This window comes from Marmota monax, unplaced genomic scaffold, assembly GCF_021218885.2.
Source record: "Marmota monax isolate L192 unplaced genomic scaffold, Marmota_monax_Labrador192_F-V1.1 WCK01_AAM20220418_F8-fsc00020, whole genome shotgun sequence".
Classification (NCBI taxonomy): domain Eukaryota; kingdom Metazoa; phylum Chordata; class Mammalia; order Rodentia; family Sciuridae; genus Marmota; species Marmota monax.
This window is the reverse complement of record NW_026692912.1, coordinates 7,975,540-7,998,636: the sequence shown is the minus strand read 5'-3', so window position 1 is coordinate 7,998,636 and position 23,097 is coordinate 7,975,540. Positions and strand designations below refer to the sequence as shown.

Sequence of the window (23,097 nt, the reverse complement as noted above, 5' to 3'; positions counted from 1 at the left end):
AGTGCCTTGCTTTTGCTAAAGCTGGGTTTGAACTCGTGATCCTCCTGCCTCTGCCTCCCAAGCTGCTAGGATTACAGTAAAACACGCTGTTTCCAGGTATTTCATGTTATAAAATCTAGAAGCTCACAGACATATCAGATAAAATTTATTTAGGACAATCTTTTTATTTCCTTATTTTTTAATTTCTCCTAATATCATTAGCTACTGAAAAATTAACTTATTAAAACAAATATTAGCATGCACCCAGCTGAAGCCAGGGAAACATTTCAGGGTACGCCTCGACTCCTGCTTCCCTTCCTGTTCAATAAGCAGATCTTCAAGGCACGGGGGCCAGGCACTCTGGGGTCCCGGGCAGATGTCCATGAATCCGGGAGACACAATGCTCACAGGCTCTGCGGACAGACAGACCCAGGCTCCCTCTCCACCGAGCCTCGCTGAACCTCAGCTCCTCCCCTCATGACCGCCAAGGCCAGCCTGGGCAACACAGCAAGTCACCCCAGGAAGGAGCCCGCAGGCAAGCTACCTCATCTCAGAGAGTACCCGGGTGTGATTTATGCGCTGCCTCTGATGTGGGCTCTTAAGACACGATTCCAGCGTTATGGTGATCAAATTAAAATAGTTTGACACCTGTACATCAAGAGAACACAACAGGGGTCCGGAAACAGACCTGATTCCTGGAAACTTAATATAAAGACGGCATTTCAAATCAGGGTGCCAAAGACAGCTATTCAAACATGCCGTGACAGCAAGCAGCTCGTCCTGTGGGGAAAACAGTCCGATCCGACGTCCCCTCCTTTAAACCAAATATAGTCCTGGTGGAGAAATCATTTAGACATAAAAACTAAAACCAATATAAAATTATAGAAGAAATGCAGGGGATTGTTTTTAAAACTTCCTTTTGTTCTGTTTCCAGGTGTTTCATGTTCTAAAGTCTAGAAGCTCACAGACATATCAAAAGCGTTTCTTGGGCGCTGTTCCTAGAAGATGAAGCATCGCTCTGTTAGGTTATGTAAATGTTTAACTTTTTCCTTTACTATCTCAACCATTTTTAACTACACAGTCCCTGAAGGTAAAGTGTATTCACATGGCTGTGAAACTCATCTCTTGGAGTTTTCTACCTTGCAAAATGGAAACTCCGTGCCCAGGGAACAACTTCCTGTTCCCCTTCCTCCAGTCCTTGGCAACCACCACGTACTTTGTTTCTGTGAGTTTGATTTATAAACCTCATGTAAGTGGAATCACATAGCACATGTCCTTTCAATGTTCTCAAGGTTCACCCATGCTGTGGCATGATACCATTTCCTTGTTCTTAAAGGCTGAGTAATATTCCATTGTATGGATATACCACACTGTGTTTATCCATTCTTGCTTCAATGTATATTTCAACTGATTCCACCTTTTAGCTGCTGTGAAGAATGCTGCTATGAACATGCGTATGTGTATAAGCGTATCTTGCTTTGAATTTTTTATATATATACACCCAGAAGTGGAATTACTGGATCATATGTTTATTCTATGCTTTAGGGGTTTTTTTGTTTTGTTTTTTTTGGTTTTGAGGAACGACTGTACACTATCTTCCACAGTTGGGTCCCATCAACAGTTGGGTCCCAGTCTCTCCACATTCTCACCAACACTTATTATTTTCTCTCTTTTTTTAAGAGTATCAATACTAATGGGTGAGAGGCGCTATCTCATTGTAGTTCTGAACTGCATTTCTCTAATGACTGATGATGTGAGCACCATTTCACACTTGATCTTAGCCAAAAGGCCAAGAAACACTTCATATGCTTACTGGACATTTATGCATCTTTGGAGAAATATCTACTCAAGTCCTTTGCCCATTTTTCAGTGGTTATGTTTTTTGTTGCTGATTTGTAGGAGTTCTTTATATGTGATGGGTATTAACCCCTTACCAGATATATATAATTTGCAAATATTTTCTGCCATTCTATAAGTCATCTTTTCATTATAAACTCTTAATGTGGTGGAGGCTTTTTAAGAAACATGCAAAATAAAACAAACCAAAAAAACGGAATCTAAAACAAAAAAGTAAGTATTTTTAAAAGGTAAACATTTTATTTAACTACCTCATTTACTAAATAATATTAACTATGTTTTTAAAAAAGAGTCTGGAGGGGGAAAAAAACTAAATACCAAAGAGTCTCTGAAATCCAAAGAGCTTTAAAATAAATAAAGGATAAATACCCCAAGAGAAAAACGGGCAAAACAGCTGAACAGGCAATTCACAGAGGAAGAAATGCAAGTATTTAATAAAAAAAAAAGTACTGATGGATATTCGACCTCATCCATTTGGCCACCAGATCATCAAAGGTTAAAAATACTGGCAACTCAAGGTGAGGGCCAGGACGCAGCTCCCCGGGGCAGCAACTGGAGAGTCCTGTCTACGGGGAGAATGTAAATCCTATGTGGCTCAGCAGTGGACTTTCCCGAGTGTCCTGGCACGGAGAGCACCACACACTGAGAAGCACTGAGTGTAAAGAGAGGTGGGACGACAATACCGAAAAACCAAAAAGGACCGAAATCCAATACGACGCTGAATTTGGGAAAGTACACAGAGTGGAAATACAATGTAGTCAGAAAGGTAATAAGGAAGATCTACAGTCACGGATAATGAAAAATGTCTCTAAGCAGAAAAGAGAAGGCCAGCTACAGAATGGCAAGTGAAGTGTAATCCCATTTGTGTAAAACTCTAATCACAGATACTTAAATATGTAGAAATGACTCGAATGATGTTCATCAAGATGCAAACAGTGTTATCTCCAGATCAGGTGATTTTTTTTTTATTTTTTTAGACAATAATCTCCCTGCTTTTCAGTACTGCCCAAATGTTTTTGTAATGAACATGTTATTTTTATAGTCAGGAAAAAAAAAATAAACCAATTTGCATATGTGTGTGTGGGGGGGAACAGGGGAGCAACTCTTAGGGAGACATTTCACACCCAGACACCAGGTCTGGGCCCGGCTCTGCGGGGGCAGCGCTGTGGGGCAGTTCAAGTCCCCGCCCCAACACCAACAAGCTGAATGGCCTTGAGCAGACTCTCAAGCTACCCGGTGCCTCGGTTCCCTCCCTGGAAAACAGACATGATGACACCCCACGTCTCGAGCTGTCCTGAAGATCAAGAGGTGACACACTGAGCGAGCCCCGTGCCAGGTCATTCCCCCTTATAGCTCCTTACTGAAAGCACCTTGATAGCCCTCCCCAGACGCACCAGGTGTTCAAGGTGTCAGGCCACTGAAGGGGGCGGTTGGATGACAACAGTCACAGGGGAGAAGGGAGCTCTGAAGGATGGGGGGGATGGCAGAGAGACGAACAGCTCCGAGGACAACCTACGGTGGACGGAGATGTGGCCCCTAGTCTCCCACCCAACATCCCGACATGCCCCCAAAGGCAGCGAGCCAGCTGAACTGGGGCACAGCTTTGTCACTGCCTCCTCCCACAGAACGACCCGAAGTCATGTCACAAGATTGTGCAGGCTGTCGCTGCCCCAGCCTGGCTCTGCCTCTTGGTCCCCGTGACTCTGCAGCCCGGAGATGCCACGCATGAAGTCCCGCCGTGTGTGAAGCCACCCAGCTGGGGAGACCTCTGCATGGGGCGGAGGATGAGCCTTGGCCATCTGACTCTAAAACTCTGGCAACGGTGACAGTGGAGAGGCTTTTAAGATGACCCCAGCCCAGCCACCAAGTGACCACAACAGAGAGACCCTGAGCCAGAGCCCACCCTAGAGCTGCTCCCAAATTCCTGCCCCACAGAAACCACACGTGAGTACGGGTGTTGGAAGCCACTGAGTTTGGGGGTAACTCGTCACACAGCAATAAACATCTATCACAGGAGGTGAAGGGAGCGCGCGGTGGGAGGCTGGACAGGCACTCAGAAGACAGTAACGCACATGGAGCCCCGGGAATGGGCACTGTCCAGTGCCGAGGGACACCTCACCATCCACGCCTCCCTTCCCACTCCAGCAGCCTCCTGGTTCCCTGCGGCGTCAGTCCTCTCTCTGGTCAGCTGCACAGACCTCCAACGCCAGCCTCCACGCCGAGCCTCAGGTCAGGTGCCTCCTGCCCACAGCCCAGCTGTGCTCTCCGACACCCTGCTCCACGCCTCTGCTGGACAGCGCGGGAAACCGAGGCCCAGAGGGGAAGAGACAGGCCCCAGGTTGGAGCCTGGGTCCCTGCCCTACAGCCCAGGGTTACTCCTCCTCCAGCAGCCCATGGGCTCCACGTGTCCCTGGGTTCCCCCTCTTCTCCCGGCTGCCACTCTCCCTTCAAGATGGTGCAACACTGCCGGCCTGCTGGGCCCCGCCAGCGCTCTTGGCTGCAGCGCACCTTACATCTGTCTGGGCATACATTTGCATTCTGAATCCGGGAGGCCCCGATTCCAAGTATGTCAAATGTAATTAATTACAGCAAACCTTCTGCAACTGTTTTCAAACGCAGTATTAAAGGCTTTGTGCACATGGAACACACAGCCACCAGCCCGCTGAGGCACGCGCGGGGCCGGGGATGGAAGCCAGGCAGACCTGGCAAGAGCCGCGCTGCCTGGGGAAAGCAGCTTCCCCAGACGTCCTGGTTTAGAGCAAGGCACGGCGGCCAAGGAGAGGGGCATGGGCAGCAGTGCCAAAGGATCCACGTTCAAGTCCCAGCCCAACCAACATCTCCTCATCCTGCCAAGCGGCTGCACCTTCCTTTACTGTGTGTCGGGAGAGACCTGCACCTGGAAGAGCGCACTGTGAGCCTCGAACGTGGATCCACCCAAAAGTGAATCCGGCTGAGACTTCTTCAGCTATATGACCCTGGGCAATTCCTTTCACCTTGGATCCCAACATCTTCATATTTAAAAAAAAAAAAAATCCCCAGGTAATAGTACTAAGTTGAGATACTAGATGTCAAATGCTTAGCCCAGTGCACGGTATACAGTAAGCGATGATTATACTTCAAGGCAAGAAATGTCCATTTTACAAAAACAAAGTGATAGGAATACTCAACCTCAGCCTTTCGACAGAAAGACTTTCTGATGAAAAACCAAAAATGTGTAAGGCTGAACCTCCAACCCGGCTCCAACTCCTCTGGGAGCACTCAGCGGGAGCACTGTGCTGAGAGGGTAAAGGTGCTGCTGCCCCTTGGCCAGTTGCCCCCTCCAGGTCTTGAACTAGGTGGGAGGCCGGGGAGCTAGACGGCCCCTTCCCTGCCAGCTCTGCCCAATATGGCAGCATGCCCTCTGAATCTTCTAGAAGCCATGCTACTCAAATCATGTCATGACTCAGCAAAAGAATGGCTCCCAGACCCCCTGCCCAGGACCCAAATCCCACAGCCCTCAGAGGGACCTGGGTCTCCACGCCCAGACAGCCGAGGCACACCCTGACGCAAAAACACCTGGGTTCAAACCCAGGGTGAACGGGCTTTGGAATTCTTGAGCAGGCAGAAGAACTGTGGGCGTGATCTTTTAGACCCGTTTCTGCCCGTCTTCTTGGATTTTAGGGAGGTGGGGTAAGAATGAGGTGGGAAACTTTTAACTTTTTCCCTGGATTACTAGTGCACGCCTCTCTTCCTCCCTCTGCGTGGTATGTGTGCGGGTGTGGGTCTCAATAACTCCCACTGCCCCCTCTACCTGAACCATCCACATCCTCATCACCCTCCGTCTCATGCCAGGTTCTGAGTCCCGTACATCCGTCTGTCCAGGTCCCTGAGGAAGCTACTGTGTGACCCTGAGCAAACCAGTCCCGCTCTCTAGGGTGCCACTTCCTCGAGTACAGAAGGAACTGCCTGGCTTAGACCAGCACTGTCCAAGAGAAATATAAGATGCACTGGGAGCGGTGGCACCATCTGTAATCCCAGAGGCCGAGGCAGGAGGATCACGAGTTCAAAGCCAACCTCAGCAACAGCGAGGCGCTAAGCAACTCAGTGAGACCCTGTCTCTAAATAAAATACAAAATAGGACTGGGATGTGGCTCAGTGGGTGAGTGTCCCTGAGTTCAATCTCCAGTACGACCCCTCAAAAAGAAATACAAAATGCACCACGGGGATAATTTCAAAGTTCTTAGTGGCTGCATTTTTTTTTAAGAGAGAGAGAGAGAGAATTTTAATATTTTATTTTTCAGTTTTCGGCGGACACAACATCTTTGTTTGTATGTGGTGCTGAGGATCGAACCCGGGCCGCACGCGCGCCAGGCGAGCGCGCTACCGCTTGAGCCACATCCCCAGCCCTACATTATTCTTTTTTAAGTAAAAAAAGAGTCAATGAAATAAATTTTAATAACATATCCTATTTAACCCTATATACAATATTGTCGTTTCAACCTGTAACCAATATTTTTTAGAAAATCATAACTGATTGTCTGCGACATTCTTTTTCTTCCTGTTGAGCCTTTCAGCCCTGATGTGGACTGACTAGCCACACTCCAGCTTGCCAGTGGCCACACGCAGCCAGTGGTTTCCAGAATGTCCTGGGCGGCAGAGGCTCAGAGCATCTCCATGGGCCTTTGACTCTAGTCTCTCAGATAAAAAGACCAGCCTCCCAGCACACTCCCCTTGAGGCCAGCAGCACCCTGGGGACCACTCGCTTCCCAGAGGCCTCATTTCAGGCCAGTTTCAGTTTTATTTCAGATCAGTTTCACTTTCTGCTGTTCCAGGACACATTATGAGAAGAACCCACATAAATACACTTAAATTTTTATAGTTATTTTTCCCAGTTGATGAAATTAAGGGGGAAAAAAAATTCTCCAACATCCAAAAACGTCTTCATCTCTTCTCCCCGGGCATTCCAAGTGCCCTGATTATGTCCCCTTGGCTCACAAAACGCCAGCCCGAAGAAAATGGGCACACAAATTCTCCGCAAAAGTCCACCCGAAAAAAATTCCCACCCTCACACTCTCCCCACAAAGTTTTCCAGAAAAATGTCGAGGCGGATGGGAATCAGCGCGGCGGGACTCAAAGCCAAGAGCAGAACGGCCAGCTCCCCGGGCGCGGCGTCCTGGACAGTAACCCTCAGCACAGAGCCACAGCCGCTTCTGACTCTTTCGATGTTACCAGCAAATGGCCAGCCACGGACGGGCCCCGAGCCCCGGCCTCCTTCATGCTGCAGAGGCATTTCCACCCCTGGGGGAGCCATCAGGCCCCCACCCAGGGCCAGCGCTGGCCCCCAGGTATCAAAGAGCAGACCCTGACAAGGGGCTGGGACACCAGAGGGCAGGTCTCCCTGCGTTTCCCACAGTGGGCTGGAAAACCAAGCACCACCTGACTCTGTCTCTTCTCTTACACGGAGCCCCGCTCTGCTTCGTCAGCCAAAATATTTATATCATTTTTCTGTCGACTCAATACCATCCTCACCTCCACCTCCCTCCTCTCCTTTTTAAGAAAGGGGTTGTCACCAACAACTTCTCCACCTCTGGGCTGGGTAGGGAGCGCCATGGAGCCAGCCACTCATGGGATGCTTGCGGGAGGCCTGGCGGTGGGAGAATGGACTGTTGTCCCCCCTAATAGACCGAGGCTGTGTCGGGGTCCCAGTCCTCAGCCACCCACGTGGGGCCACCCACAGCATTGCTTGAAACAGCACAGACCCTCTGAAAGGCCCCCAAGTTCCAAACTTTTTAAACCCTAGGCTGGCAAGGAGATAAAATACAACACCAGGAGATAAGGGACCCATTCAGCTTGTGGGCCCCAGTCTGCGCCTGTCATTCACACAATCTACCCACAATTGACCCAACTAATAGTCAGGGATCGGAACTAATTATAAAAATCAACACAATATTTAGGGCCACAGAGTTTAAGACTATATTCAAGTCTTATCTCACTTCATTCCTATGCAGGATTATTCCCAGCCCATTTCCCAGCCGGAGAAAATAAAGATACGGAAGAAACGAGAAACCCGACTGCTCTCAGAGTAAGAGCAAACGCGGACCAGGCCGCCAGCTGGGACTGTCAGCTGGGACCCCAGGGCCTGCCCAGCTCCTCTGGCTATCTGTGTACTGTACCAGTAGGGAGGGACATCCCCTCCAGCCATGGCCACTGCCGCCTCCACCCCCCAACACCTCCCCTTTGAAACCTGATCACTGGCGACCAGTCAGAGAAGCAGGTCAGCCAGCCTGCCTTTGATGAGAGCCCCAAGGGTATCTAATTATAACAAGGAAGGGAGGAGCCAGGATTTCTCAAGACCAAATTAACTTTAATTCCTTTTGACACCGTGTATGTGTATGTGTCTGTCACAGGAAAAGCATCGGCTGAGGAGTTAAGAATATCTGAGGCTTTTAATCCACCTCAGCCTAAAAACTGAGGTTTTGGGCAAACCACTCCACCTCTCTGGACCCCGGCCTCAGTTTCTCAGTGTGTGTGCTGGGAGGCTGAATGACCAGATCAGGAAGGACAAACTGGCTTCACGGCTCATGCTAAGTTCAAAGACTGGTAGCAGCATATTGACAGGCACTCTGAGTCCACTGGCCAGATTCAGTGGAAAAGAATGCTATGATTGATTAGTAATGTCTGCCACTGGCCCCCAAATGGGAAGTGGCTGCATGTATGGAACCTGTTTACGGCACTCAGCCCACCTCCACACACAGATGACACACAAATCAACACTCGGCCTGCCTGTCACAAAGCTCTCTGATCTGTCCACCCCATGAAGCACTGTGATCTCCACCATCACTGGTAACAGGATTATCACCCCCAAGCTACAGGTAAGGAAGGTGAGGCACCTCAGCAGGGAGCGGAGCACCTCAGCAGAGACCACAAAATGAGCACGTGGAGGTGCAGAGAGGGGAGCCAAGCTTGTCCCTCCAACCTCCACCTGTTCCTTCTGCCCTCGGAAATGTAAACCTGGTGTCCCGCCACTTCGAGGCCCTCTCCTCCAGGGGGCAGTCCAGAAGGGAACACCCACTGTAGGGGCCATTACACCTTCTGGATTATAAAAATCCCACCCAAAGACCTGGAGGAAAGGGGGGCTCAGTCAGAGGCCCAGAGGCTTTGCCCAAGGGGAAGTCCCACTTCAGGGTCCAGGTGGAGGAGCCTCGCCCAGACACCAGCAGCCTCAGAAGAAGGAAAAATAAGAGGGAGAAACTGTTTGCCCAAAGAACCCAGCTGTCCTACGGCCGATCTTTATTCCGAAAGTGTGGAAACGTGGGAAGGGAAACACAAGGGTGCCTGGTCACCTTGAACTGGGTGTGGGTGTCCACGCTGCCTTGCTGAACTGGGCCCTAAAGCGCTCAGAACAGGGGTGTTCTATACAGAACTTCACAGAAGAAGAAAAAAATTAAGCAAATAAACCAAATGTTCTCAGCTTTCTCCCATAAACTTTCCTTGAATCTTTGGCATCTGCAGACCAGAATCTGACCAAAGATAGGGTCCGGTTAAACATCAAATCACACATTTGGCCACTTCAAGCTTTAGGGTCCCTGATGTCCAGGGCTCTGCAAAAAAAACCCAGGCGTCCAGTCCTGGGCACCTGGCTAATATGACCATCTCTCTACACAAATGCAGGACACTGCCCAGTGTTCCCACCTCCCCAGGAACACGGTCACGGTGCCTGACAGGGGCCCATCACAGAGCAAGCGAGGAGCGCAGGGTAAATGTGTACAGAGGAACTTTTTTTAAAAAAATTCCCAAGAAAACTGGGCATGGTGGGGCATGTGTATAATCCCAGCGACTCAGAAGGCTGAGGCAAGAGGATCACAAGTTCAAGGCCAGCACTGCAAGTTAGAGAGGCCTTAAACAACTGAGACCTGTCTAAGTTCAGTGGTCAAATGTTCAATCCTCAGTACAAAAAAAAAAAGAAAGAAAAGAAAAAGAAAAACTCCCTAAGACATGTCAAGTCAAAGGAGCATTTCTCCTGCCTAAAGGCCCGGCTTGGATTTACTAATCCAAGGAAGCCCTGGGCTTCAGAGTCAGCTGTAAGAAAATGCTGCTTATGGCTCCCTGAGAAGACAGTGGTTCTGATCAGACGGCCAAATTGGTCATCCACTCTTCACTGCCTTCAAATCCAACTGAGCTATTTCCAAAAATCAAATTAAGTCATCAAGTATTTATTGAGCTGCTGCTCCATGCCAGACCCTAAAATGAGTGAGCCCTGGCCTCCAGCCTCAAGGAAGTCACCGGCAGGCTGGAGAAACCAAGGCACACCACCAGCCCTGGGCCTGCCTGTTGAGGATTCGGGAGGCCCGGGGCAGAGATTAACCATCTGGGGAGGACACGTGGCTGGTCTCAGGGGTCTCATTTCTCATGTAGCAGAGACCTCAGAAGGAGGGAAAGGGCCCCACAAGAAGGGGCTCCGGGTGATTAAGATTCAACCCCTCTGAAGTCTGTGCCACAGGCTCAGAAACAAATCCAGAAATACAGAGGAGCTGGACCGTCCCCGGAATGCGAGCGTCAAGAACTCTGACAGCAGAGCCTTGTCCCAGGCTGTTAGAAAGGAGCAGTGACAACACAAAGTGTACCAACTCTGTCGCTGCCTGACTCTGACCACTAGAGAGGCCACCAAGTTTGCAGAACTACCCTAAGTGCTCCAGGTGGAGACCCACGGGCCACTGGGACAAGAGTCAACCCAAGTGTTGAGCGCCTTCTAAGGGCCCAGGGCTGGCCAGGTGTTTCCACGCGGGCTGCTTCATTTAATCGTGGAACACCCTTCAAGGTCAGGGTCTATCCTTCTCTCTCACCCTTTTCCCAGATGCAGAAGCTGTGGTTCCAAAACCAGAAGTGACTTTCCCAAAGCAACACGAAGATAACCAGCCTCGAGCTGGATTTCCAACTCTGGCCTGGCTGACCTCAAACCCGGCTTCCCATTTTGCCAACTGGGGTGAACTTGGGGAAACTTCTGTGAGTCTGACCTAAACCCTGGGGAAGCTTCCTGGTGACTCCATGCCTTGGGTTTCTTCACCCCCTCCCCCGGAGCCCCTCTCCCCCCTTGGATCCCACCTTTGGTCCTGGCCACCTGCTGTCCCTGTGCCTTCATCCTTCTTTCCAGCAACACTTCATTTAAAGCCCACCTCCAATGTCTGCCCCCGCCCCACACTTCTTTCCAGGATCATCTGCCATTTCCAACAATAGCATTCTGTCCTGGGGGAAGACTGCTTCAGGACCAATGGAGCTGTGGGCCACTTTAGCCAGGAGGAGCTAACTGGATGGGCCTCATCACCACGAGAGGCTGGGATGCCCTCAGATGGGACTCAAGTTCAAAGTACCATCAACATCACCAGGAGGGTTGGAAGACGTTGCTAACCTTCCAAGGCCAAGGACAGCAGCAAACAGTGGTTTGGCCCTGCACTGTCCCCCATGGTAGCTACTAGGCACATGCAGCTACTGAACATGAGATGTGGCTAGTGAGAATCGAAATGTGCAAAAGGATTAAAATGCACACCAAACCTCAAAAACTTAATACCCCCTCAAAAACAGAAGAACGTGAAAGGCCACACTATTAATTTTTTTATATAGATGCGTGCTGCAATGATAGTGTCGTACATATACTGGGTTAAACAAATGCACTTTACTAAAGTCAATGTCACTTGCTGCTTTAAAAAAAAAATAGGTTACCAGGAATTTAGCATGTGTAGCTTGAATAGGTGGTCTGAACTGCATTTCCATTGGACCACACCGTTCTCACACATTTAAAAGACAGGGAGATGAAGACAGCATTCTGGAGTTTGGAAGGAAGTTCATTCACAGAAATACAGCCCCAACACACAAGCTGATTAAAACTTAAATACAGCTCTGACCGGACCAACTCCAGAAAACTTTCTCTGGCAATATGGAGTAAAAATGGAGAATCAAAGTGACTGTAACAGCTTCCTTCCCACAATGGTGGGGACTCTGCACCACTTTCAATCTCCTCTCCAGACAGGGGACCTAGCAAAGATGCTGCCCTCCAACTAGCACCTGACCTTTCAGTCCCCTCCAAGGGCCAGCAAGTTGGGATGCATGACTGACCCCACCAGTCATTGGTGGCCCTTACAGAGGGTTCAACCAGGGGCAGGTGGCACAACACACCTACCCCACAGGGTTCACCTAAAGTCAACTGACTAATAAATAAAAAAGCATAAGCAATAACGTGGCACACTTGTGGCACATCACAGTGGCTCACTTTGACCAATACCACTCAGACAACGTATTTCACACCACACACACACAACTGCAAAGACGAATAGAGCAAAGTTCCACCAGACAATACCTACCTGTGCCCTGGGCTGCACCTTAACTACTTCTGTCTCTCTCCTATACTATTCTACTTTATTCTCTTTTGATTGCTGATCGTGACTCACCAAGTTGATGTCACAATCCATCAATGGGGCAGCGATGGTCTACTTTGCCTACCATCATAAGAAATGCTCTCCTCACTCTGATTTTCACTGCCATTTGACCACCGCACCTTTTTCCAGAATATGGGAATTGGAATGTGACCTCGGAATCCTTCTGAACACAGTGACCCAAGCAGCCACAAGCAATTCCTTGGAGTCAGAATCAGAAATGAAATCTATTTATTGCTATCCTTGATTTGGTCCAAAGTGCTCATTTTGTAAACACAATCATTGTTTCCTGAAGCTGTGTAGGAAAAAGTGATTTGCCCAAGGTCACAGAGCAAGACCTTGAGAGACTCCGGCTGAGTATCCACAAAACTACTTCTTTACATCCCCAGAAAGGAGACACAACTGAGATAAAACATCATAAGAACATGGAAAAACTAAAAATTTCCTATAACCACAAAAAGTCAGCTTATGTACAGGCTGTGGAACGTGGCGAAGAACTTCTTGTCGCCCACCGAAGAGAAGATAAGGAATCTGAGGTCAGTGGACGCAGCCATGCCAAGAGCTGACTCAAAGACAGGGAAAAAACTGACATTGGAGGAGTTTAAAACTATTCCTCCATTGAAACAGGCCATTGGTGTTTATCTTCTAGCACCAGGGAGAGGTCAGCCTCACGCTGACCAGCCATCTTTGTAGCTCTCCTGCTAAAGCAAGAACCCTTGTTCAAGTTCACCTCGGTGCAGGGCTAAGAGTATAAGCAAGCCCTTTTCCTAGCTTGGTGCAAAGTCAAGCTACAAAGCAAGCCCTTGAAATTTCAAACCTATTAGAGAAGAGGAGGGGGGTAAGAACCTCCTTAGGCAGAAAAGCAAAACATTAAGTAATAAGAGTCTCCACTGTGGAACTGAGTATAAATGATCTTTCACCAAAATAACTCAGACCATCATCAAATTACCACCCCTCAAGTCCAATTTGCCAGATCTTTTGCCCAATATTATAAGAAAACGTGATGAACAGACCGGGCTTAGAAAAGTTAGCTCCTATATCCATTTCTGGTCACACTTCCATCTAAAAGAGGTGAGAGAGACAGGGCCTGGGTCACATTTCAATCCAGAGACACCAATAGAAACAAAAGAAAACTAGCCCCGCCCCGCAGGACCATCATGCACTTCTGTTTCCTTTACAACAAACATGACCAGAATAACCAATTCTGTAAAAAAGGTGGGGGGAACAAAACAAAACAAAACAAAAAACAGGTCTACAAAGACAAATGATTTTCAAATTTTAGTGCTTTTAGACTGACAAGAGAACAAAATTTCAAGCAGAATAGAAAGAAGGCATCTGAGTTGTGTGTCAGAAGATTCCAGGACACACACAGAGATGTGCTGCAACATTTTTATTCCTTGCACCAAAAGAACCTGTTATCTACAACCCCAACTTGCTCTCAGATGCCCCATCCCAACCCACCAGCCCCAGTCAATCCTCCTCCATCCCTGGCTGAACTCAGGCCTACTATCTCTGGAGGCCTGCAGAGCCCCTTGGAAATTACAAATTCCGTGACCGTCCTAGGCATCGGCCTAAATAATTCAACAGAAAAAAAAAATTTTTTTAATTATGCTACTTAAAAAAAAAAAAAAAAGCTCATTCCAAATATGCCAGAATATGGCCAATCAGCCCTGAAGGATTTGGTTACTAAAAAAATAAAATCTTCCAAATGCAATGGCGATGATGGGAAATGTCAACCCTACGCCACAGAGTTAGTAAATCTTCAGAAATCCAATTTCAGAAAGCAGGATTGGGGCCAACAGTTCTTCAAGACCAGCTGGGAACTGGCTATGGGGTTCTAGGAGTCTCCTATCCTTGCCCCATGTGACCCACCCAAAGTCCCACCCTACAAATGCTACTGATGGACTTCTTTTAGAGAGAAAAATTACAACTTTTTTTGTGGGGGGTGTTGGGGAAAAGGGCTCAAAATTCCCAGCAAGTTCAATTTATCACAAATTACCCTTTCTCTTTGGATAGGAACCTTATTTTTTTATCTGTCAAATTTCAATTCAGTCAATATTTGTCATCTAAAAAAAAAAATTTTTTTTTCTTTTTTGTTTCACCTTCACTTGATTCATTTTAAGGCCAAAAACTCCACATGATATACTGTTTGCACTGATGCTTTTCTATTCCAAAGGCACATTCCTTTGGGTTTGGCTTTTGTATGTATTGTGATTTTTATTTTCCTTTTTTAAAAAAAATAATAATTTTGCTGCTAGCATCAGCTCAATTGGTGTTTTAACCTAATTCTTCAGCAAAGTGTCCTACCATGGAAGATGAACAAGAATCAGAATTTTCATCTCTCAGTCCTTCCCTCTTGATAAAAAGATATATATATTTTTTGTTTAGTCAGTAAAATTTGTGCTTTTTTTTTTCACAACACCCCCCTCAAAATGATCAAAGCTAATGGATTTCTTCCCCCTCTGAAAGTAATCAAATTTCTGAAAAATACCAAATGCTAATCAACTACCAACCCCACATTACAATCAAAGAGGCCAGAAACCAATCTGGATTTTTTTTTAATAATAAATTTTTCAAATTGAAAGAGTGAACAGCATAGAAAAGGAAAATTTTCTTTCTTACCAAGGATTCCTCAATCCTTGTCTCCATCAATTGATTCAGTTGCATGTCATAAAAAATGGGCTTCTGTGAATCTACTGTTAGTTTTTTCATAATAATGTTAATTATGCATATCTTATTTTAATGGCGGTCTCTCCTACAAATCTGTGGGCTACTCAATTTGTATAATATATGAATTTACATTTTTTTTCCACTGAATATTGCTCAATAAAGGTTCCTGACATTTTCTGGATAAAACAACAACATAAAAGAAATGGCTAGACCTTTCAGGAAACAAAATCAGAAAACAGTCTTAATTATTCCATCAAAACAAAAAAACACACACAAAACCCAACAAATACAGAAAAAAGAAAGATAGGTTTTTCACTCTTTTACAGTTTCTGGGTTTTCTTTCTTTCTCTTTTTAAAAAAAAAATCTTAGGATTTAAATGCAGTAAAATGTAAATGCAAAATTTAAAAAAAAAAAAAACTACAATTTTTGGGTGTGTCCAAAGCCAACATTTTAGGGTCTATTTTCTCTTTTAAATCCTTCTCTCATGAAAATAGAAAAATTTAAATATTGTCAAATGGTAAAATTAGTCATTTTTGCCCGCTGAGCTAAACAAGTTCCAAATTACAATGAAGTACGATTTCTAATTGCTTCATAAAGCCAATTCTCCCAGTTTTCCCTCAACTCAACAATTTCCCTCCTTCCCTCATTCCAATTAGTTTTTTTCTCAAACTAAAATTCGTTGGGTAGTCAAACTGACTTTGCTTTTAGAAGGTTTTTTGCTTTCTCCCTTCAAGAACTGAATTCATTCAAATTCTAGCTTAATTTCCATTTACATATTATCTGGATTTGGCTTCAGAAATAAAAATTGTCTCCATGCCCCTGCCAGAATCAAAGTGAAAATTTTCATCCCCAAAAAGAAATAAAAAGAATCCCTTTCCCCTCCACTGCCTTGTAGAGCAAACTTTTGAAAAAATAAGAAATAAAAAATATTTCTTTTCAATTTTAATTTCTTTTTTTTTATTTACAAAATAGTATCCTCTAGGTGGCGTCGTTTTAATGGGAAAAAACTACCGTTTGAAGAAAAATTAGAAAAAAAAAAATTGAGAAAGGGAAATATGGCCTAAAAAAAAAAAAAAAAAAGATTGTTACAAAGATGGGGGGCCTGGAGGACGAGATCTCCAGGGGGGGTCATCAGGGACCCCGCGCTGGGAAGGTCAGGGGGAAATTGCAAATTTGGGGGGGAGGGGGAAGAGCTGGAAGGGGTTGCATTTTTGCAAAATGTGAATTGTCCAAACTGAAATGGCTGCTCTGTTCTCTCGCCGCTTTGTTTTCTGGGCTCCGGTCCGAGCCCGGGGCTGGAGGGGGCGCCGGGTGGGGGCCCCCAAAGGCCCCCTCACCACCCCCGCCCTCCTCACGCCCCGCAGCGCCCGGGGGGGCTCTCCGGACCCCGGCCCTCCGGTTTGCACCCACAAAAAGCCCGCAAACGTGCCCAGGCACTTTGCATCCTGCAACCCCGGCGCTCAAGTGGCGCAGCGCCCCGGGCCCCGGCCCCCGGGGTCCCCCGCGCGGAGCCTGCCCCCGGCCCCCTCGTACCTGCGGAGCCGCCGCGCCGCCCGGCTGGTTCATGGGTCCGTGCGGGAGGAGGCGGCCCCGGCGCGTCCTGCTCCTCCCGGGCCGGGCTGCTGGTGCGCGCACAATGCCAGAGCCGCCGCCGCCGCCGCCGCCGCCGCTCCCTCCTCCGCCCGCCCCGCTCCGGCCGGGGGGGCGGGGGCGCAGGGGCGCACGGGGGGGGCGCCGGCCCTCGCCCCCACCCCCGGCCCGCCCGGCCCGCGCGCCGCCCCCGCCGCCCCGCCGCCCCCGCGGGGCCGCCGCAGCCCCCACGCCCCGCCGCCCCCGGCCGGCCTCGCCGCGCGGCCCGCGAGCTCCGGGCCTCGGCCTCGGCCTCCGCGCCGCCGGCCTCCGCGCCGCACACAAAGCCGGCCGGCCGGGCGCGCCCGCCGCCAGCCCCCGCCGCCGCGCGCCCGCCCCCCAAACTTTCCCGCGCCGCGCCCCCCACGCGCGCCCCCCGCTCCCCGCTGCCCTCCCCGGGTCCAACAGCCCCTCGGAAACGTCATTTTCGGGTGGGAGAAAAAAGTTTGGGGAGCCGGCTCTGGGCGGAACGCGAGGGGTTAACGGGAACTCTGTGCCCCCTCCCCACCCCACCCCCCAAAATCAGATGGGCTTTTAAAATAAAAGTTTCCAGAGCGGGCCTGCTGCAGGGCTGGGGGCTCGCTGGGAATATTCCCAGGCCCCACCGCCCCGGCCAGGAACCTCGGGGACGGGAATAAAAGTTTGAAGAAGTGCCCCAGGTTGAGATAAGAGGGGTGCAGGGCCCGCTCTCTAGCCCCCCAATCAGGATGACTTTAAGAATAAAAATCCAGGCGTTGCTTTCATGTGAAATGCCCGTGAACCAACTAGTTCTACCTACCCCTGCCAGATTTTTTTTTAAATCATATATTTTTTTGAAGTTTAAAAAACTGGCCCTATTGTAAGACGAGAGGGGTTCGAAGGTGGAGAAGGGGGAGCCCCTTCCCCAATATTCCCCATCCCATTGGTATAGAAGAGAAAAACTTGGAAAAGTGCTTCTATGTCAACCTTTTAGGTGAAGGAGGACCTATCTTTTCGACATCCGAAAAAATCAGATTTTTTTTTTTTTTAATTGGTGAAACTGCCTCCTAATGATTTAGGGAGGCTTAAAGAGATTTTCTGTTTTTCTGTCCTCTTCTCCTTCCCCCCAAAATCAGATTTTTAAAAAATGTAAATTATGAAGGGCCTGCCCTAGGTAGAGACCAGGGTTACTGGATCCTTCCTACACCTCGCACAACTGATTGAATTTTAGGAAGAAAGTGGAGGAATTGCTCATCTAGGAGACAAGGAATCAACCAAAAATCTGTCTTTACCCTTCCTCAAGAGAAAACAATAAGCATACTTTTTAAAAATAAAAACATCAGAAACTAAGAGTAAACAGGTGTCTTTTCTCTATCCCCCACCTTAAAAAAAAATCAAATGTTCTTTTTTCATGTTTAAACAACTAGATCAGTATGAGACAGGAAGGGTTACAGAACTGTTTCCCCTACAACTCCGCTCCCCAAGGTTATTGTTTGGTAAGTACCCCTCTCCCAGAAGAATTCATGTGTGGGAATTGGGCCCAACTTGGGAGGAATGGAATTAAGAAACACAACTCTCACACCCCTGCCAACAAACACCAGCGCCCCCCCACACACACACACAAACACACACACACACACACACAAGCAGTTGAGAAGAATCGTCTAACCACTTCCCCAAACCGCCTCCCCCCCAAAAAAAGTTGGAGATTCGTCAAAAATAAAAAGTGGCCGTTTCTCTTCCCACCAGCCTGGCAAGCATGTCCCTGGCAGAGATGCGGCAGCCTCTGCCAAGCCTAGTGTGGATTAGGCGTTGAGGGGCGCAGGCAGCCTGAGGAGTGTGGCAGAGTTGGGCGCCCAGGAGCCCTGGGCCTAAGTGCTGCCAGATAGCCCCTCCCTGCCTGCCTCTCATCCACCAGGGCTGGGGGCCTTGATGCCTGGGGAGATGTCCTGATTCCATCAGGGCAGGCTCCTTCTTCTGCCTAAGCCAAGCCTGAAACTTAGGAGTAGAGAGGAACTGGACCCAAAATAACACACAGTGCCTCAGTCACCATGGCCAAGAGCTGTAGAGAGGGTACCAAGGGAAAAAAATCCCACCCTGGGAGTCAGGAAAACTTAACGCAATAAATATTCTTTGAGCACTTAGTATGTGCCAGAGTGTGGTATCCAGTAGGGCGGACACACTGTAAAGAACACAGCAGCATGCAGTAGCCCTTCTAAACCTGAGCCATCCACGGATGACCAGGAGGATCTGCTGGTCCCACCCAGCAGTTTCTAATTTGTTTGGTCTGGGTTAGGGACCTAGAATCTGGATGTCTGACAAATTCCCTGGTGATGCTGCTGGTTCGAGGACTACCCTCTGTAAACCACTGCGATACACCAGCCACAGAAAACAGTACAGCTGAGGGAGGAAGAGGAAGGAGTCCACCCACCCAGGGGGTCAGCGAAGAGTCCAAGAAGAATAACACTCTGCAAGACTTAGAGAGACGGCAGGGTCTCTGTACAGCAGGGATTCTTAGACAAGGTCCTTGGATAGATTTGATAGCCCATAAACACCCTTCAGCAAATTAGCGTCTACCTGTGCATTTGGGGGAGAACATCTCTGATTTTCACCAGTTTCTCGAGAGGGTTCAGTCCTCAAAAGGGTTTCTCAAAAGGCCCCTAACCTGGAATGATCTGCAGCCTGTCTCCAGTCACATCAGGCCAGTAAAATCGGATGATCCTTCTCAGCCATGGCTTTCTGGATCATTGCAAGTGCTTTCTGCAAGTCCCATTGCCGTGGGCTATGCCTGCTCAGTGACGGAACAGGCTTCAGCCTTGGCCCAATGACCACTGGAAGGCCGAAACTCACACTGTTCCATCGGTAGTCCAGTAGGGTCCTCCAGAGTCTCTTCTAACTTTTGAGGGTCTGTGGTTCGATTTGGCATACCTGGGTTTGTCAAATTCTGGAAACTTCAGAGCCTTCCACACCCAGCCCGCTACCCCCAGCACCTACACAGCATCATTTTTGAGAACCCAGCCTGTGGAGTCAAACGAGGGTTCAGCCGTGGCTCTGGTCTCCCTCTGTGATTCAAGTGACAGCTTCTCCTCACCTCCACTTCCTCGTCTGTGATATGGTGTTGACGGCACTTCCTGCCTCACAGGGGTGCACTGAAGATTAAGTGAGGACCGCGTGCTAAGTCTCTAGAAAGTGTCTCGCACAGAGAGAGCACTCCATACCTGTCAGCCAGCAGAACGCTGCCTCTCACTAGCTGTGTGATCCTGGCCTCCTGGCTTCATCTCTGAACCTAAAATCTGCCAGTCTCATCAGCTCTCCCAGTTGTAGTCAGTGGAAATAAAATCACACTAAACTAAACAAGAAAAGAAACAAGAAAGATGGTATTTTATTAAGTCAGGGGGTAGATCCTGAGAGGCACTGCCGAGGGGAGGGAAGGGTGTGGTGGCTGGGCAGACCTCTATGGGCACTCATTAGGGTCAGGGACGGAAGGTGCCAGAGCCTGACACACAGACCCACTTCAAATCTGGCATCACCAGGGGAAACCAGGGTTGAGGACGCTGATGTCCTCGGGGTGAGGAGCAGATGTCAAGCCTGTGTCACAGGCAGGTGGGTTGGGAGACTGAGTTGCCCCCAAAGAGGCCACACCTGGGGTCTTAGCTAAAATCTGGCGGTGCACTTTGTTAGAAAAGATGGGCTTAAAGTGAAACGGGAGGCTTCATGGTGTGGGACAGATTGAAAGCTGGGACTTTGCAACACAGTGTCTTCTGTGAGCTAAGAGGTTTTCATTTTTTAGACTAAAAAAAAATGAGAGAAGTGCTCTTTTTCAACAGCCCTGCCAAGGAAACCAGGGCCCCCCAAACTTCACACAATCCTGTCAATCCTAAGAGATTCCGTAGCAGGATTTTCTCACCTCTATAAGGCGAACAGAGGAGGTACACTCACCCCCATTTTAAGGGCGAGAAATTTGAGGCTTAAGGCCCTGGGCCAAACCAGTAAGTGGCAGCCCAACTGCCCCCCCCCCGGGTCCCCCCCCCCCCCCCCCCCGCCCCGGGGTCCCAGCTGCCTCCATGAAACTTTCTAGTGATCGTAATAAAAATCAATCGATTCGTCACATCATTTTTGCTCAAGAATTTCTTTCTTTCCCTCCCTCTCCTTCCCTATTTCACAAAGGGAGACACTGGGAAAGGGCCAGATCAACCAAAGCAATTTATTTCCCTAAGAGGGGAGAATCCCTGCCAATCAGGGGGAAATCTGTGGAGAGGCAGGGACCTGAGGCCTGGGAGGTCTCTCAGGAAAGTGAGCCCAGGAGGACACGTCAGAAGGAAGGAGGAAGCCAGGCTGGAGACCTGCAGACAGAAGGGGCAGTCGAGCTGGAGTCCAGACCAGGCACCAGAATGAGGCCTGCTCTGAGCAGCTGCCCGGGGCTCAGCCACACAGGCCTGTCTAAAAGGCATGGTGTGTTTCAAGGACCCCCTTCCCACGCAGGCTGCTATCCTGTGAAGCCCAACCAACGTCCAGCATCCTGGGGACAATCTCCTCTAGGATCTGCAGTTAGACCTTGTAGGTCACTCCCCCAACAGTCACCAGATTTTGCCTCAGTTTTCTTATCTGGGAAAAAGAAGGTGCCCACCCTTACATAAGGCTCAATTCATGTTATGCACTGTGCACAGTGTATTCCCAGCCGTCTCCACTTTCACATACCTAAAGAAATCTGGGTCCCAGGTAGGGTGGGGTGGCGTCACCTCCGTGAGCAGGGATAGCCAGCCACAAAGGGAACGAACGAAGTCAGCTCTGAGGGCAGCTGCCCATGTCCAGCAGCCGTTCCCTCACTATGGCAGTTACCCTGATTCTAGTTCTGCTGAGACCAGAGGTGGGCCCAGGACCTGGGGAAGAAGGAAGAGCCATGAAGATGGCAGGGGCTGCTCCAGGATGATTTCTCCCACGTCATCTGCAGGCCCCCCAAAGAGGCTTCAGTCTACTCTCTCTGCTTTGGGACACACGTGAGTGGATTAGCTGACAGTATGGCATGGGATGCGATTCAGGCTCTGTTCAAATCCAACTGGCTCAAACCCCAGCCCCAGCTCAAACCCTCGGCCCTTTCCAGCTGCATGAGCCTGAGCATATCATACCACTGTCCGTGAGCCTCCGTTTCCTTGCCTGTTAAGTGGGGATAATAACGTTTACATTCAGGTTTTCTATGAGGGTTAGAATAAATGGTGAATGCCAGCGCACAGTTGGCATGCTCTATGTTAGCAATGGTGGTACTGATCAGGACAATGATCTCAGTGGCCTTTACCTGCAAAACTACCCAGTGGCCGCGGAGCATGTTTGAAATGACATCTGAGCCATGACACCACTCAGCTCTGCTCCTTCGTCCTGTCCATTAGCAGACAAGGAGAGCAGGCACAGAAAGGGAAGGTGACACGTGTCTTTTAAGTGACAACATGTGTCTCCTGACAGATGCACCAAAAAGAACCGACAGCGCTTACGTGGAATTCCTGCCCCAAATGCATAATCCAAATCTGAGCACGAGGGCGCACCAGAAAACCCAGATCAAGAGACACACCATACAACGGTTGGCCTATGTTCTTCAAAAATTGTCAAATGTCTCACCCTTCCACAGCAGAGGACTAAATAGATGAACAGGTCATTAAACAGTCCTGGGTCCTAACGCGATTTTGGATCATTTTTTTTTTTAATTTGTTTTTAGACTCTGGATCAGGGTGGGTGGAAATGATATAAAGAACATTTTTGAGTATTTGATTACATTTGATAATGGATAATAGTATTTATTTGTGTCAAATTTTGGATTTGATCGTTGTTTTGAGGCTGTGTATGGTGATGTTCTTGCCCTTAGAAAGTACACTTTTTCAAAAAAACAAATCTTTTTTATTTTTTATTTTTTTATAGTTGTAGATGGACAGAATGCCTTTATTTTGTTTATTTTTATGTGGTGCTGAGGATCAAACCCAGTGCCTCACGCATGCTAGGCAAGCGCTCTGCCACTGAGCTACAGCCCTTCAAGTACACATTTTTGATGTAAAAGCATGATACCTGGTTCAGGGAAAAAGCGTGCACACACACATATGCATAGGAATATTCATTATGTATGTATGTGTGCCTATATGCTATATATACATATCTGTCTTTTTCACATATATATATTTGATATAGCAACAATATGTGACTGCATATTAACAATTGGGAGTTTGAATAAAGGAAATGCAAAAGTTCTTGCAACTTTTCTATCATAAATTATTTTAAAATGAAAAGAAAAGCAAACTATCTGAAAAGTTTGAAAAAGCTAGAGGCCTACATTGAAATTATTTTCATCAGAATAGACTCTTTTCATTGCATTTTGACCAAAAAAAGAATTGATTCATCGATTAATGACTTGTCTGTATCAAGATTTGCTGTTTGTTATTTTTTTTTCTAACAACATTAGTTGTTTTTTGTTGTCATTATTTCTACCAGGTCCAATTTTCCTAGACAAATTTTTCTGAATTTTATCCAGAGTCTATTGAGAAACAAAATTCCATCCATCAATTTTTGGTCAATGACATTATTTACTGTGTGCAAGACCAGTCTGTCAGTTTTATT

The 23,097-nt window shown here is 48.1% G+C and overlaps 1 protein-coding gene across 13 annotated transcripts in view; it reads right to left on the bottom strand.

The window, feature by feature from the left end:
* Znf618 (zinc finger protein 618) overlaps nucleotides 1-16,555 on the bottom strand; it is a 161,145-nt gene extending 144,590 nt beyond the window's left edge. For 12 of the 13 annotated variants that reach the window (XM_046451223.2, XM_046451224.2, XM_046451232.2 and 9 more), the window contains exon 1: nucleotides 16,447-16,555. In XM_046451223.2, the coding sequence (XP_046307179.1) occupies nucleotides 16,447-16,479 (33 nt within the window). In that variant the 5' untranslated portion in view covers nucleotides 16,480-16,555. The remainder of the gene's footprint in view (nucleotides 1-16,446) is intronic. The other variant, XM_058581639.1, reaches the window with a different exon arrangement.
* Nucleotides 16,556-23,097: the final 6,542 nt, after the last annotated feature.